At 38.3% G+C, this 17,367-nt stretch overlaps 1 protein-coding gene across 21 annotated transcripts in view; it reads right to left on the bottom strand.

Moving 5' to 3' along the window:
- The window catches only part of Mctp (multiple C2 domain and transmembrane region protein), a 152,856-nt gene that overhangs the window by 20,668 nt on the left and 114,821 nt on the right, over nt 1–17,367 (bottom strand). For 9 of the 21 annotated variants that reach the window (XM_074104805.1, XM_074104806.1, XM_074104807.1 and 6 more), the window contains one exon: nt 17,154–17,345. In XM_074104805.1, coding sequence (XP_073960906.1) covers nt 17,154–17,345 — 192 coding nt within the window. Of the gene's footprint in view, nt 1–13,129; nt 13,460–17,153; nt 17,346–17,367 lie in introns of those variants that run through there. The other 12 variants (XM_074104812.1, XM_074104825.1, XM_074104816.1 and 9 more) reach the window with 6 other exon arrangements.

Below are 17,367 nucleotides of genomic sequence, written 5' to 3'. Positions count from 1 at the left end.
TGACTTTGACTTTGAAAGTCGTATCATGATGAAGATACGACGAAACAAAAACGTTTAATTTTTTGAACATTGAATTCTCACAGCCTATTCTGTGTTCTGTGAAATAGTTTTCATATAAAATACGAACGAAGTGTACCGTAAATAACTGAAAGCTATTGGAACAGCAGAGCGATTCAAGGAATCCAGCAATCTGCGAGATACTAGCCATTGATGAATTGTTACGTTTCCGAAAACATCCAGAAATACCATGTTTACAGAATTTGTAGTAAACAATCGTAACCGCACAGCTCTTAACGCCTAGACGCTTTAGTACGTATTGATCGACACATTTCCGTCAAAAACAAACAACTGAGTTTCACGACGGGTATCCAGGAACCGAGGCAGCAGCAGATCAATAAGTTTTGCAAAAAAATCATGTTTGATACGAGCTTTTTGATAGCTGTATATTTTATTGACTGTATCTGTCATCCAAAGTACTTACCTGTATATACCAAATTTGAAATCAGTCCGATATGGCTAGAAGTGGATGAAATTTAACTTGAAAAAATTGACTTTAACAATCATTAAACATCCAACGTTTATGGATGTTAATTAAAAGCTTGTAAAAATATTTTTAAAAATAAAAACTCGACTGCATTAAATAAATTTTATAAAATCTAAGAAATTACCTAAGTCACTCCGAGAGTTTTGAAAAATCTAATGATACCTCATATATGTTGAAAACCGTCCAGCCGTTTAGGCTGCAGAGAAGACCAAAGAAATGGATTTATATCAGTGTCGTAGCTGGGTGGACAAGGGCCCCGGTGCATAGAGAAAGAATCGGGCCCTCACCCCCTCTGTAACTTGAACTTATACAAAAACATTTTAAAACATAGTTCGAGCCTGCTCACAAGATTTTTTTCTGTTTATCTTTTATGCTTCTCTTTTCAAAGCTTGTGCACTGCACCACCTGCAGGGCTACTACGAAACTCGAAACTCGCGCTCGTATTAAATAGTACACCTAAGTGTCAGAGGGACCGCACGACACGAACTTCGAGTTTCGAGTTTCGTAGTAGCCCTGCTGGCCCTACGATAGCTACGCCACTGATTTACATACATTCAAAAAACATGACCCTTTTTCGGCAGTGGGGCAAATATATATATAATTATAATGACCTCCTCCTTTTTTAAGTCGGTTAAAAATAATACTGCGGTGCGATTTGGTTGAAGCGGTTTCAGCTAGGTCGGTGAGAACATGCCAATGCCAGACACGAGTTCAAAGAGAAATAGGAGACAGATTGGCAGCAATATGTAGGAAGCCAACGTAAAAGTAAAACTTGAGTGTCCTACTAATTTAGTTTTTTTATAAATCTTAGATTTCGTTTTAGCATTGGTATGTTTTAGCAAAACAAAAATATTTTACTAGTAGAATAAATGCAAAATTTTGGATGTTAGGATATTTGTTATTCCATCAAACGACAACGGCTTGATTTGGCAAAGAGTTTATAACCTAATTCAGGTTACTTACATAGGATACTTTTTATCCCGTAAAATGGCATAATTCCCAAGGTATAGCGATAAACGAATTCTTGATATTATTTAATGATTATTTCATGAGACATATTTAAAAAACATACAAAATTGAACGGATCAACTCACAATTCTAAATCAGTAGGGCTATTTCGAAATTCGAAAATCGAAGTTCGTGTCGTACCATCCCTTTCACTCTCTTATGAAATAATATTAACGCCAGGAGGACGGTACGATACGAACTTCGATTTTCGAGTGGTATGACTAGTTTCGAGGTTTTCGAAAATCTCCCGAAAAGATTATCTAGTCGGTTCCTACTTCCTAGCTTATAATCGTGACTGAAACCATTTAATTTTGTAATTTTATCTTACAAATGCTTAGCGAGCCATCAAGAGAGCTAACGCTTGGGGTTTCTTTACGGGATCAAATCAGAAATGAGGAGACACGTAGAAGAACAAGGGTCACCGACAAAGCTAAGCGAATTAGCTCGTTGAAGTGGCAATAGGCAGGCCATATAGCACGGAGAACAGATGGTCGTTGGGGCCAAAAGGTTCTCGAGTGGAGACCGCGGATCCGCAAGCGCAGCGTAGGAAGTCGACCAACGACCTGGACGGATGACCTGGTTAAAGCCGCGGGTTCACGGTGGATGCAGGCCGCTGCCAACCGAAGCAACTGGAGGTCTATGGGGGAGGTCTATGTCCAACAGTGGACGTCCTACGGCTGAGATGATGATGATGATGATTTTACAAATTGTTCGCAAAGTCGTAAGGAATAGCAAGTAAAGATCAAAGTATTTAGGCCTAGACGTTTTCGCGATAAGGATGTCCTTGGGCGAGTAACAATCCCGGACATAAAATGTATCAAATTTCTGCGAGATTACTCCGCCGACAAAGTAGGTCAAACAAATAAAAACATGTGCCATATGTGCGTGACAGACAAAAAAGACGTTGAAAATTATACTTAATTATTACTATTGTTAACGTCGCCCTTGACTTAGCTATATTTGGTGTCTTTGGAATCCCACTCATTGTTCTATATAAAGGCAATTTTACGTAATTTTAGATGCGTCGTTTACACGTCATGTCATGTCTGTGTTTTTACCCGACTGCCCAAAAAAGAGTTATGCTTTCTCGATTTATGTTTGTGATTATCAGAAAATATTGAGACGTAAGTATTTTTTTGTTTTGCCAATCAAATAAAGTATGACAAGGATGAAGCATGTCAAAGTTCGGGAGTACACAATCTTGCATGGCGTTTACTACGTGGCTGTAAAACGACAAAGTACGAAAGTAAATAGTCTGTCAAAAAAGAGTAGAAATTAAAAAGTGGCAACACTGTAGTATCGTCCCTTTCAAACCCTGTCAAACCAAAAAGGGAGGACACTACAGTGTTGCCACTTTTTAATTTCTACTCTTTTTTGACAGACTATAAGTAGATTTTTAGGGCCCTAGCATGACCGCTTTCTGTTTTTAAACGGTTTTATTTAGCTTGCCCTGTTTATAGGTAGAGTCATTCACGATAACGCGTGCCGTGCCGTGGTTCTTATTACAATGTCATTAATGTCTAATTTTGTCGAAATCACGCGTCTTCATGGATGGCACGGCACTAGGTATATTTTATTTATTTATTTACTCACCCCCGTTTAGATGATGATAGATGACAATGCAAGTACAGTCAACAAAAAGTACAGTCAGCAAAAGAAGCTTCTATTAAAAACGAAATTTTTAACAAAAACTTATTTTTATTACAATATCTATGTATGTATGTGCGGGTCAAATCTTGCAACCGAATTTTTACCCACTTGCAGTGGTCAGATTGACTTAAAATTAGGCATTTTTATGTCGGTAAGTCCCGTGACAACACAATAATTTGGCAGTGACATCCTGGTAGTTCCGCCAGGATCCGCAGGACGGAACTCCTCAACAGTTAATGGCATGGAATTGAAATTTGGTACGGAAATGTAGTTGACAATGCAAGTACAGTCAACAAAAAGTACAGTCAGCAAAAGAAGCTTGTATTAAAAACGTAATTTTTAACAAAAACTTATTTGAAGTCGATTAAAAAGCAGATACATGCCTGGCTAATTGGGTATTCTTAAAGATAGTACACATTACATCGTATCATGCCATGACTGTAATAGGAACGTGTCAGACGGAGTGTCAAACGGAATGTCAAACGCTACATGACACGCGACGGCGACGGTTGGTTACGAAACGTGCTATATAGTGGGCAGCGGCGGCCTTAGGGGGTGGCGAACAGGGCAATCGCCCGGGGCCTCGCTCTTGCAGGGGCTTAGCGCAACAACCCAAGCAAATTTAAAAAAATATAGATTTTTTTTAGGCTGGGCCCGCGTGGGAACTGTAGGAATTGTTCCTGATTCGTCGTATTCCTGTTTCGTCGGATTCCTGTTTCGTCGCATTCCTGATTTGTCGATTCTTGTTTCGTCAGAATTATCTATATATAATTAAATCTATCTTGCAGTAAACCAGTATTTATCAGAAAGGAAGATTCCTTTTTAAATATTGAATACAAAAGTAGTCACGGTAATTACATAGTTTCATTTGATATAGAAAATCCGACAAATCAGGAATCCGACGAAACAGGAATCCGGCGAAATAGGATTACGACGAATTAGGAACAATGGCCCAAGCCCTCTTATTCTGAGAGGAGGCCTGTGCCCAGCAGTGGGACGTATATAGGCTGGGATGTTTTTTTTACTATATTTTCGCGTCACATACTTTTCACGAAGGACAAAGGCCTCGCAAAGACCTGCCGCCCGGAGCCTCGCAATGGGTAAGGCCGCCACTGCATGGGCATAGTCTTTTCGATACAAAGAACATATTTTTGCCATACATGTGGCTCTTACGGTCATTCTATGATACGTGTAATGTGTTTTGGCCTTGCTGTTACTCAAACCCAAATTTACTTTGGAATCCCTAATGGCTTCAACCGTACAAACACTGTTAGCACATATACATTTCACATTGTGTGTTGGTACAAGCTTTATTGAATTAAGCCTGCAATTCTCTTGGGCATAATAAATAAATAAATAAATAAATATCATGGGACATTTTACACCAGTTGACCTAGTTTCAAACTAAGCAAAGCTTGTACTATGGATACTAGGCAACGGATAAACATACTTATATAGATAAATATTATACTTACTTAAATACATATTAAACATCCAAGACCCGAGAACAAACATTCGTGTTATTCACACAAATATCTGCCCCGGCCGGGATTCGAACCCAGGACCTCAAACTTCTTTCTTTCTTTTTTTCTTTTTGATTATACATTTTCAATAGCTTACTCACAGATCTCAGAATGCATTGCAGTGGGGTTAGATACAGGGCTATTATTAGGTGTCATTTTACCCCCGAAGCAAAAAGAGGGGTGTTGCAGCCATCTTTTGGGTCTGTGGCATAATAACTTCCGACAAGATGGATCGATTGAAATGTGATTGTTTGCGTTTACCTTTACTTGCCCAAATTTCATTTGCCCGAATTTCACTTGCCATACCAACGTTTGCCATAAAATATATAGAACCGTGCTGTTTCAGGATTTTTTTTAATGTCATCATATAGATTGCAGTAGGTTAGGTTAGGTTAGTTTAATATCAACTCTGAAGAAATTACTATTTCAGAAATAAATTACTTTATGGCAAATGAAAATTCTAGAAAACGATACGTTCGGGCATATGAAATTCGGGCAAACGATAGAGAACCGATTTTTTGATCAAAAATAAATTTAATCGAGTGTTATTAGCTATTAAAATCAGGTCAGCCAAGCTGTTTTTAACCTCCGACATAAAAAAGAGGGGTGTTACTCGTATAAGCTTGACCGCTATTGTGTCTGGTGTGTGTCGGTTTATCCGTTTTTAAGATATTGAACTTTGAAGTGACAAAAGTTTTTCCAACTTTTTGCTGGTTTGGTTATTGAGATATTGAGCTTTGAAATGGTAATTTTGGGTATGTTCAAAGTCAATAAACTTTTTTTATCCCCATAACGTTTCTAAAAAGCCGAGGTGGTCTTGACTCTAGAGGTTCGCGTGGCCTCTCAAACAGATGATCGTGAGTTCAAACCTCGGGGCTCGCATATCAAGTGTTTCAAAATGTATGTGCGAAATGACATTCGAAATTTACCACGAGCTTTATGGTGAAGGAAAACATCGCGACGAAACCTGTACAAGCCTGCGAAGCCATTTAACGGTGTGTGTGAAGTTCCCGATCCGGACTGGGCCCGCGTGGCTTTAGCCCAAGCCCTTTCATTCTAAGAGGAGGCCTGTGACCAGCAGTGGGACGTATATAGGCTGGGATAATGATGAAGACGTTTCGATTTTTTCCGAGAATTCCACACTGTTTAATAAATGGGTATTTACTTAACTATATCATTATGTACAAGCATTCTATACATAATAACACTAATGACTAACAGGAAATTCCTTAAAATCCCAGTCGATATGAAACGCATATTTCCGCATAAAATTAAGAGTCTTCAGTATATAAAATGCTGGTAGGAGCGTTGCAAAATAAACACGGAAAGTCTGATTTATAATTCCAATGCCATAAATTATCTTTTTTTTTTTTATTTGACTGGATGGCAAACGAGCAAGTGGGTCTCCTGATGGCAAGAGATCACCACCGCCCATAAACATCTGCAACACTAGGGGTATTGCAGATGCGTTGCCAACCTAGAGGCCTAAGATGGGATACCTCAAGTGCCAGTTATTTCACCGGCTGTCTTACTCTCCACGCCGAAACACAACAGTGCAAGCGCTGCTGCTTCACGGCAGGATTAGCGAGCAAGATGGTGGTAGCAATCCGGGCGGACCTTGCACAAGGTCCTACCATCTGCACGGCTGGCGGCTTATCTGGACGGCTTTTAACGAATTGCTAACAATTTTACTTATATACACCGTGAGTCCATGAACTAAATAATTCAAAGAAAATCTTAGATCAGAGGTTCCCAAACCTATTTCGTCTAATGCCCATTTGAAAACCAGCTAGTTTGTAGCGCCCCCCATTTTTTTTCACCTTAAAAACCTCAATAAGTCTCGCCTAATGAAGGCATGAAGGGGAAGATTTTTTCTGGGCCCCTTACCGCCCTCCTTTAGGCCTCCAGCGCCTACAAGGCTGTCTTAGATCATGGTATCGACACCACGAACCAAAGAGTTAAAAAAAACTGTGACATAAAATTGAACCGACTACAAAAAACCATGAAAATAATTTTCTACCAGTCTGAAGTCGGTTGGTGCCTCAGCAAAGTAAGTCTCAGTTAAGTAAACAACTCAGTTAAGTAAATAATTTAAGATACTAGTTTAATATCAACTGCTCGTCATCTTTTACGAAAGATTGCTTTTGCCGATGCAGAGACGTTCGGGCACTAACGTGTCTTAACCCCTTCTGTCATCTACCACTACCATGAGTTTACAGTGACAGTGACCGTATTCGATAGCGACGGCGTAAACTATTTGTATGGAGAATTGTACAGCGCATCTACAAATAATTTACGCCGTCGCTATCGAGTACGGTCACTGTAAACTCATGGTAGTGGTGCAGCACCTGAATCTGACCTTTTTTCAAGTCGATGGGTCGAACTTTGTCGCATTTGTCTGAGTTTTCTTGAGGCGATGGATCGAAGTGGAGTAAGTATTTAGAAAGAAAGAAAGAAAGAAAATTGATTTATTAACGGTCCCAACAGTACCACCACCAAACACAAAAAAACAATAAAGTATTACTATACAAGCAAAATCACAATAAATTGTATGGTGATGACACCAATTGTCACCGAAAAAGGGTCTCCACTCAGCATGTGTTGCTACACAGTGGGTGCAGCAACGCTGATTTTCTGCAGAGCCCAAATTTGAGCTAAACGACAGCTCCACTTGTTGCATTATAAATTTATAATATAATTAAACAGGTATTTAAATATTACCCAGCTAAGACTAAGGCTACGTTTTAACCAAGTGACGGACATAAGGCACAATGCAAGAGGCATGGTGATACTAAAAAAATAAAATAAAAAATAACATATTATATGCAATACCCATACACATACAGCACAGGATATTATCAGATATTATTAGAGGAAGGATGTAGCACTGTACGAACTGACTGAGTGTTACTTTTCTGCACATCCAGATTTAGCTGCATACTTTAATTGATTTTTACAGTGAATTGGCTTACAGCTGTAATACTGTGTAAAATTTGTTTTAGAGTTAGAGTAGTAACTCCGATGATCAACTGTGGTCTTCATCATCAGTTCAATGATGATTTTCAAGAGCAAATGCACGAGTTAATACTAAATATATCCAATTTACTATAGGTGTCCCTACAACATTTAAAGAGTTCCCTCGATTTCCTTAAGATCCAATCATAAGAGGCGTAACGCAACGCCAGCGTTCGACAGCCGTCCAGCGCGGACTCTAAATAATCTAAGCTAACTCCGGTTGTATGACATGACAATTTACTAGGGTTGACAATATTTTTCGTTCTAATAAATTACACCCGACTGTTGGGTAGGTATTAATATTCCTTTCAGATGAAAGGGCTTGTGCTATGTTTTCCGCGCGGGGATTAAAACCATGCACAACTACCAAGTTCATAGTAAAACCTCAGATTAATATAATGGGTATGTTAAAGGGAGTCAGCGTTTCGTGTTGTTGCATTGCATGTAGAGGTAATTAAAAAGGTATGTGCCGCAGAATCAGTGTATTAACTATTGAGTTCAGTAAAAGAATAGTTAATAGTTATTTGTGTCACAAGGGAGCAAAATGGTGTATTTACGGCGAGGGCGTAAATTGAATCCAGAATGTAGCGAAGGATTCTAAAGTAGAATCCTGAGCGTAATGAGGGACTCAAGCGTAACGCCCAAGATGAAAATAATTTTGCTCCCGAGTGGCTCATACAACTTTTCACACCGAGCATTAATAAACTTGAAAAAAATAATTCTAAATATTATTAAAGAACAACCAGCACATAAAATGGCGTGGTTTTATAATTATCAACTTCAAAAAATGACATTTGCAATAAAACACTTAGAAAAGCCTTGAACAGAAAAGTTGCACTTTGCTCCCTGTCGCCAGGGAGGAAAAGTTACTTTTCTGAAGGAGAGGTGTGAAAAATATATTTTGTAGTTGCTTTGTTTAGTTTTTTCTTCGGGACTACGTTACACATTAGTCATGGGAATTTTGCACGTAGGTACCTAAAATAATAATGAGCAATGGTTTTCATTTCTTTCAAGCTACGAGTATTGCCCGCGAATTCATCCACAGAATTCGTTTAAAGCTATCCCGCGGGAGCTATGAAATTTGTCGGGGTAAAAACCATCCTAAGTCCTTCTCCGGGACTCAAACTACATATCTGTACAATGAATTTTATCTAAATCGATTCAGCGGCTTAGACGTAAAGAAGTAACAGACAAACAAACAGACAAACTTTCCCATTTATAATATTAGTGAGATAAGTCGTCGTAGCTTAGTGGTTTGGCCTATGGCATCTCATCCAGTGGATCGTGGATTCAAACCCGGACTCGCACCTTTGAGTTTTTTTTTTATAATTGATGTGTACTTAATTACCCTCTAAATGAGACTTTGCTTCATTAGGATCTTTTTAACATTGTTTGTGTGTTTGGTCATTTATTGACGTAAATTGTTGGAAAGGTCTCAACTTATGTTTACGTGGTGACGTCAGTGGTCAGCTGTACACAATGATGTCATGAGGATTAACAAAAGAGATTTATGTTGGTATTATGCGAAGGATGGAAACTAAAACTGGGTAAGTGCGAGTCGGAACGGTACAAGAAGAGTACCGTCCTACTACCACCGTGCGAAAAATACATGCTTCTTGTATATTAGGACCGTCCATTAGCTACATACCTCCCCCCTAATACCCTAATACTATTTTATAAAATCTCTATCTATCTGTGTCACTTGTGCAGGCTTCAATCGCAGAACTGATTTAGATGGTATGAAGATAATTTGAGTGGAAAGGACATAGGATAGGTACCTATAGTTTTAAGCCCGGAAAATTTCGTAGCTCCCGCGGGATAGCGTGCCCTTAGTGTAAGTTTTCGGTTACAAAATACGTTTCGATCGCGTTCGCGTTAAAATCTCAATTTTTATGGAAACACGAACAGCGCCTCTAGCGGAACGTTTGCGATGTTCGTGTTTCCATACAGCAAATTCCGCGCAAATCGACTCACGGGAAAAGCCTATATACCCGATAGGCCGTTAGGCCATTAAGTTTAGTTTACGTTTTCTTTTTTAACTGTTTATTTTTTATTTTTGTGGCAGTAAAAAATATTTCTTTCTTTCTATACCTACCTACGTCCTATAATGCTGAGCACAGACTTCCTCTCACAAGAGGATTAGGTATTTGTAAATATCCAAGCTATCCGCCGAAAATATTTTTTCCAAATTATTAATTTTCCAACTGTTTCATTTCGAGACTTTTTTTCTGAAACAAAAGTATGAATTCAGGATATATTTTAGATTAGTAGTTACATTAGGTTAGTTTTACCTATAACAATCCTGAAGTAATAACAGTAAAAAAAATCGTTCGCCCAGAAACAGTTCATCAATCATTTACGAAAAATATTTTCAAAAAAAAATATTAGAGAAAGCTTAAAGATCTTGTGAAATATGACACGTTTTTTTTTAATTTGAAACGAGGAAATGCCTATCCTATAAGTGAGATCGTTACGTCCAAGTTTTATGTATACCTAAGTTACGACCGTTACGACTGTACCGGATTCAAACAAACCGACGAAGGGTCAGTAAACAAGTACCACATTATCTATTGCGCTATGTGGTGTGTGCTCTGGACCGGAGATAAACCACGTTTTATCTTGGTAGGTATACGTGCTAATACCTAGAACATTGCGTAGACATGTTGGAAAGAGGTAATAGAATATAACATCATCATCATATCAGCCGGAGGACGTCCACTGTCAGACATAGGCCTCTCCCATAGACCTCTAGTTTGGCTTCGGTTGTAAGCGGCCTACATCCACCATGAACTCCTGGCTTTAACCACGTCATCCGTCCATCTTGTTGGTAGACGTCCTACGCTGCACTTGCCGATCCGCGATCTCCATTCGAGAACTAACAGAATATACTAGGTATTTAATTTTCTTTATTAAATGCCATTAATAATGCAGACAGACATAAAACACTTTGTCAGAAATCAAGAACCTTTACTTATTTGCATTGCGCACAATTAACTATCTTAATTCCTGATTATCTTTAAAGCAGTGAGAGTTATGTTATACTATTAATTCTTATATAATATGATCATTCGCGTGTCTGTCTGTCCGTCCGTCCGTCTGTCTTTCACAGAAGACACAAGTTGTACAGTACGATTACTTGGAGTTAACACTTGACAGATGGGCGTGCCTTCAGTCTATTTTCAACTTTGAGGTCAACTTTGAGGTAATTTAACTACAAAACTAAATAGCGGCTTTGACAAGACATCTGTACTCCAAATTTCATTGATATACATCTTGTACTTTTCGAGTAAAATGCCTGTGACATACGGACGGACAGACAGACAGACAGACAGACTTGACGAAACTATAAGGGTTCCGTTTTTGCCATTTTGGCTCCGGAACCCTAAAAACGAACTTATCCGACCAAATACGATGGTAAATCATTATTCACTAGATCTGTAGTTAGGTATAGTGTTGTATGTGGAAGTAATTATAGATCTGTAATGACTGGCGAATGCTAATGTGTAAACAATGCAATACCTAAGCACGTGTGTGAATTGAATTAGAAGAATTTGTATGAAGCGTTAGTAACAATTAAAAGCAACAAAACATGTGGTACATACGTGCGATTACGATATGATGTAACTTTTGTTTTAGCAATCGAATAAACAAGTACTTACAGCATAATAATCGAAATTCGACGTTTTTATCATACAGTCCCTCTTACTCTCTTAAAACCTGTTCGACCGAGCCTTGCTCGGATACTTTTTTTTGTTAAATCGTGTTCTTTGGAGAAGATACCTATTTAATTATTAAATAATTTTTTTTTATACAATAAAAAAAAAAGTTAAAAAAATGTCAAAAATCACGAAAAGGAGAAAAAAAAAATGAGAATAAATATTTTTTTAAAGTAAAATGTTTGTCCGTTTTTCACGTCGAAACGGAGCGAAGGATCGACGTGTTTTTCGCATAGATATAGTTTATGGGCCCGAGAGACATAGGCTACTTTTTATCCCGGAAAAATGAACAGTTCTCGAAGGAACAGCGCGCGATAACCGAACTCCACGCGGGCAAAGCCGCGGGCACAAGCTAGTGTATAAGGAAAATCAAAAAGCGAATCATGTCGGTCCGAGATTTGAACTATATACCTACCTACTCGTACATTAGTCACTTACAGTTTGCGCTAGCTAGCCCATAGCACATTAGGGACTGTTTCACAACCCATTGATTAATTTTTATTTGACAGATAAATGTGATGCCGTCTCCATCTATTCAAACTAAACAAACAGAAACGGCTTCACATTTATCCGTCAAATAAATTTAATCATTGGATGGTGACACGGTGATATTAACCTAATCAAGTAGGTAAGAAAATTTTAAATATACGATATTGTCATTTCAATGTCAAGTTCAATGTCTTAAAAATAGATTACCGATTTGCTTTACCGTAGCGATTTTGATGAAACCTAATAACGACTACAAGCAAACTCGTACAAAAAAATCGCATCGAAATCGGTCCACCCGTTTGAGAGCTACAATGCCACAGACAGACACTAGCGTCAAACTTGTAAAACTCCTGTTTTTGTTGCCGGAAAATAATTGCCACCACCGACCAACGTTTAGGGGATGGAAAACATTTTCACCATTTGTATGATAAACAGTGACTAACATAATTGTTTTAACCTTAAGATAATATGTTACTTAACATGTTTTACGGTACGGTTAATGACTATAATTTGAATAGCTATCTACCCGCACTCATTGCAAGAACGTTTCAAAAGAATTGCTCGAAAACGTAACAAGTAAAGCCCCATTTCGTCTATGCGAGAATTTGCATCCAAGTTTCACTACATTGCTGTAATTGTTTGATCAAGTGAATTCATTGCCCCTCAATAGTCCGCAATGTAAAGTAACTTGTATGCTTGTATCCAAGTTCTCGTATCTAAATGGGGCTTATAACTCCCTAGGTAATTAATTAGCTTCTGATCTTGTGCATTGCACAAGGTGCGGTTAATGTACGTCCCAGAAAGCATTGCTGGAATAAACTACCTAATAATACACGCCCTAATAACTCGTGTATGTATACGACTTAAAAGGGAACAGGAATGATCAGTACCCTTAATGTAAGTTTTCGGCTACAAAATACGTCTCGATCGCGTTCGCGTTAAAATCTCAATTTGTATGGAAACACGAACAGCGCCTCTAGCGGAACGTTTGCGATGTTCGTATTTCCATTCAAATTGAGATTTTAACGCGAATTTTGTAACCGAAAACTTACACTAATGGCTCAGGACGTTAATGGTTAGGTCTTAAATTCAGGAACAATATTTATTTGGACGTATATTAACCGGTTCTATGCGGTCATTTTTATAATAGAATCATTAGATGCGCTAAGCCTTCTAAATTATACCATACAACGCATACATCATTTCAAGCTTAAGGTTTTGCGAGATTAAATGTCTGTAGAAATTGTCGTCGAACACTTTCACTTAACACACTTAATAACCTTAAACACTTGTAATAATTTGCTTATTATCAGCACTATACACCACACTTCCTTTGCCTCAAACACTCTATAAAAATATTTTAGTAAAGAAACACTGGCACAGGAGAACCGCTTAAAAAAATAAATGCATTCCAAATTCGAACACGTGTTTTTTATCAGTCGCGCGTTTGTTTATTTACTTAAGACAAGGTTATGTTGTATTGAGATGCTGCGTGTGCGCGCGCACAAGTTTAGATCCGAACTGAGAAAGAAGTATGGACTTGGATCGGAGTTCAGAGTGACGCATTGGTGTAGCCACGGTCTAATGAGACCGTACTGTGCAATACACATTTCAAGGTAATTAAGTTTCAATAGGGTACAAAATTTTAGTAATACATTTTTTTTCTCTCTGATACATTTAAATGATCTATGAGCAGCTGGTTTTTGTACCTTTTCAGTCGCAAAATAATAAAATAAAAAATAAAAATAGAATAAATAAGAATAAATTAATGAAGAATATTTCTTTATAAGTGCAACCCCTAAGTGCGATTACCCCCCATTGGCATGCCATAAGTAATAACATTATCATGAGCTGTCAAACTTTTGCGCTGGGCAGTCTCACTTCTCCGGGCTTTAGCGTAGGTATTGGTAAAGCCATTCGAAGGGGTATATGACTGTTAGTACCGCGTATTGCACGCAATTGGAACATAAAATTTATTGCCAAACAAGTCCCGCTGACCGCAAGGCCAGTATTGTTATGCCTTTTAAAAACCAGATCTTAACATGAGTAAAAAAATATAGTGGTCTCTGGTCGGGTTAAGGTGTTAAGCAATAAGGGCAAGATAAGGGCTAAGTAAAAGTGAGTAGACGCAAGAAGGTTGTACAATGTGTGACAAAGACACATATACACATTGAAGATGAAACAAATAGAGATGCCATGAGCTAAGAGATATATTTATAGTCAAGCGCAAAAATATGTATGCATTCGAACCACTAAAAAAAATTCACTTAAGTACGTTGGAATAAGAGTCTGTGGTAAGTAGGTAACTATTTTTGAAACTTTAAATAAGTTTATATTTTTACACTCATATTAAATGATATTGCAACGGATAATTCACGTCTTATATCGACCTTAGCTCGACATGTTTCGGGCTAATCCGTAGCCCTTCTTCATAGGAGCAACGCGGCTCGGCGGCTGCCGCAACACGCGCACTACGCGCCACCGCTCTGCTCGCGCGAGTCTCACGGTAGTTTCATGTTTTACACTCATACTTGCATATAACAAAAAACCGGCCGAGAGCGTGTCGGACACGCCCGAAATAGGGTTTCGTAGCCATTACGAAAAAAATAGGTAAATGTAGGTAACGCTCGCTCGAATCGAAAAATCGTTTTAGCAACCCCCTAATGGTTTTAAAAGACCTATCCAACGATACCCCATACTACAAGGTTGGATGAGAAAAAAAAGTCACCCCCACTTTACGTCTATGGGAGGTACTCTAAAACATTTTTTGCTAATCATCCTTTACTAAGGATGCTACAATGTGAACACTGTTTTCTCAATAACAATTTTTTTTTATTTCTTCATGACCGTAGTAGCTGAGCGAGGATGTGTTGCGAGGAATATGTGTGTCATGAACCAAATAAACGCTTTATTTACCTATTTTCGCTCAGACAATCTCTAGTGGAAACAGCTCGGCGGAGCAAGGATAGGTAAATGAAGCGTTTCTATTGGTTCATGACAAACACATTTCTCGCAACGTATCTTCTCACATCTCTGGTGGAAACGCAGCCTTAGAGTCAGTCCGCGGGCGACAGATTTCAGAGGACGCTCACTCGATTTCAGAGGATAAAAGTCAAACATGTACATGGGGCGGCGGAAATAAAGTGGCCTTCACATAAAAAAATATAAATGCGGCACTGCTTAGAGTGCCATATTTATTATGACTTTGATAACGGCGTCAATTCAGTTCGTCATTCTGGTTTTCTGTCATTCAGATCGGATTGACGAATATTATTAAAAATATTCGATTTTCATCAGTCTGGACCATCAGGCCGTCAGTCTGAAAGGGTTTACGTAGTAATTCTGTCGTAATTCTAAATTCAAAAAAGTTTCTAGGCGCTTGACAGGGAAGAAAATGAGCCATTGCACCTAAAGCGGCAATTACACTGCGTCGTTCACCTAATGCGGTCGCCGAATTTGTTTCAAACTACTACGGCGAACGATCGTCGTCTTTACATTAGTCTGTCCGTCTACTGCGGCGGCCATATTAAGGCGGTGGCAGCTGTCGCTCGCCGAATGCGGCCGATTACCGTGTTCTTTACACTTTTGCGGTCGCCGCATGCAGCATGCGGCCAACGGCTCAGTGTAATTGCCCCTTAACCTATTGAAGTATTATAAAATATCATACGTCGAAACTAGGCGGGTTATTATTTCGAGAGGTTCAATTGTGTTCAGACTCAAATTTTCAGTTATAAAATTAGAAAATATATCGTTTATTGTTTTTAAGTTGCTTAGGATATTATCACTGAAACTTGTGATAAATAAATTTTATTCAATTTTATCTTTTTTTCCACAATAACTTAAATTTTCTGCACAAAAGTCAGTTACGTGGTCAGGTTCGGATCATCCCTGACTACTTTGTAGTATTGTTAAAAAATACAAGGTATAGAAAAACTTGCTGTTTATAACATGGATTGAATGTTGATAATATGATATACCATGCATGCAAACATAAAAAAATTAGGACATTGATAAGACTATTTTTTTCTACATTTCCCGTTGTTCCAAAATACACCATCATTTTCGTAGCCACACTTATTAAGTAATATTTTAAACAAAAAAAAGAGGTCAAACCTCCTGTAAATCCTTCTTTAACTATAAGCAACTTTGAAAATAAGACTGCGTCATATGACGTATAATGTTTATCGCAAGCCATAATTATTTATCTATAATTAATGTAATAAAGGTTCAAGTTAGATTTGCGTCAAAGATCGAGCGTCATTTTCAATACGGTTGCGACTTGGTGAGTATTGGGTAAATAAATATAATGTTTTACTGGTGCTGTGTCATTTGCAGTTGAGTTATTCAATATTGATTTCATTTCCTTCAAACCTATAGGATATTTACTGCAGAGCCGCGAAAGTAAGAACTTTTCAATTTCGTGGTCATCATTTTCGTGGTGCTATGGGCCACGAAACTGATTAAACGCCTGCGTAACGTGTCGGACGCCGTTCATTGTAAGTATATAAGTCACATCTGTAGAGGGCACTAACAAAAGTGCGGAGCTATTATCACAGATCAGCTTTAGAGTTCCTTCACGTTTCAGTTCTCGAATGGTGTTCGTCGTTCCGTTCTCTTCCAGCAGGTCATCGCGACGCTTGTGTAACTCTTATGGTAAATTACTTCTGTCAGTGGATATATTTGTATGACGAGACAAATGTTTAAAAATAAAATTCATGAAATTTTACATAAATCACTTAAGCCATATGTTTTAGTGGGAGCTTGTTAGGGAGTAAGTGAATATAAGATTGGTTTACTAATGTTTCGGCGAATAACGTTTGGCAACCTGTTTTATTTCGCAACTTTTCATTTCCCAACTGTTTAATATTTCTAAAACTGTAAATATTTCAGGATTTTTATAAAACTAACCTAACCTACCTAAAGGGTTCTACACCATGGCCCTGAAATAAATCCTGAAATATTTACAGTTTTAGAGTTTGGGAAATGAAAAGTTGCGAAATGAAACAGGTTGCCAAACGTTACGTTGCGAGAAGGCAGTACTCGTATAAGATTGTATCCATTTTATAAGTACATAATTGTATAGGTACATGTGCTTCTGTTTGCTCTCCTTGAAATAAATAAATAAATTCAGACCAGAATGTTGGACTGAATTGACGCCAGAATTAGTGTGTAAGTGTAACCGATGTCTAAAAAAAAGGTTTTCCTTACCTGATCCTTATCCTCCTGGCTTTTGGGCCACAGCGTGAGGTTCAGAACAATCTCCCCCATGTCCAGTTGAGGCTTGTTTGGGTCCCGAAGACAGAGCACCAGATCCTGGGTCCTGCCCAGCTCTAGAGCCGTCAGGTCCAAGTGACAGGAGCCCATGAAGTCGTCTTGTAAGCCCCAATCGTAGTCGAAGACCTGGAACGGTTATGAGTGAGGT

The sequence above is a fragment of the Choristoneura fumiferana genome, chromosome 22 (genome assembly GCF_025370935.1).
Source record: "Choristoneura fumiferana chromosome 22, NRCan_CFum_1, whole genome shotgun sequence".
NCBI lineage: Eukaryota > Metazoa > Arthropoda > Insecta > Lepidoptera > Tortricidae > Choristoneura > Choristoneura fumiferana.
This window is presented reverse-complemented; position numbering and strand designations above follow the sequence as displayed.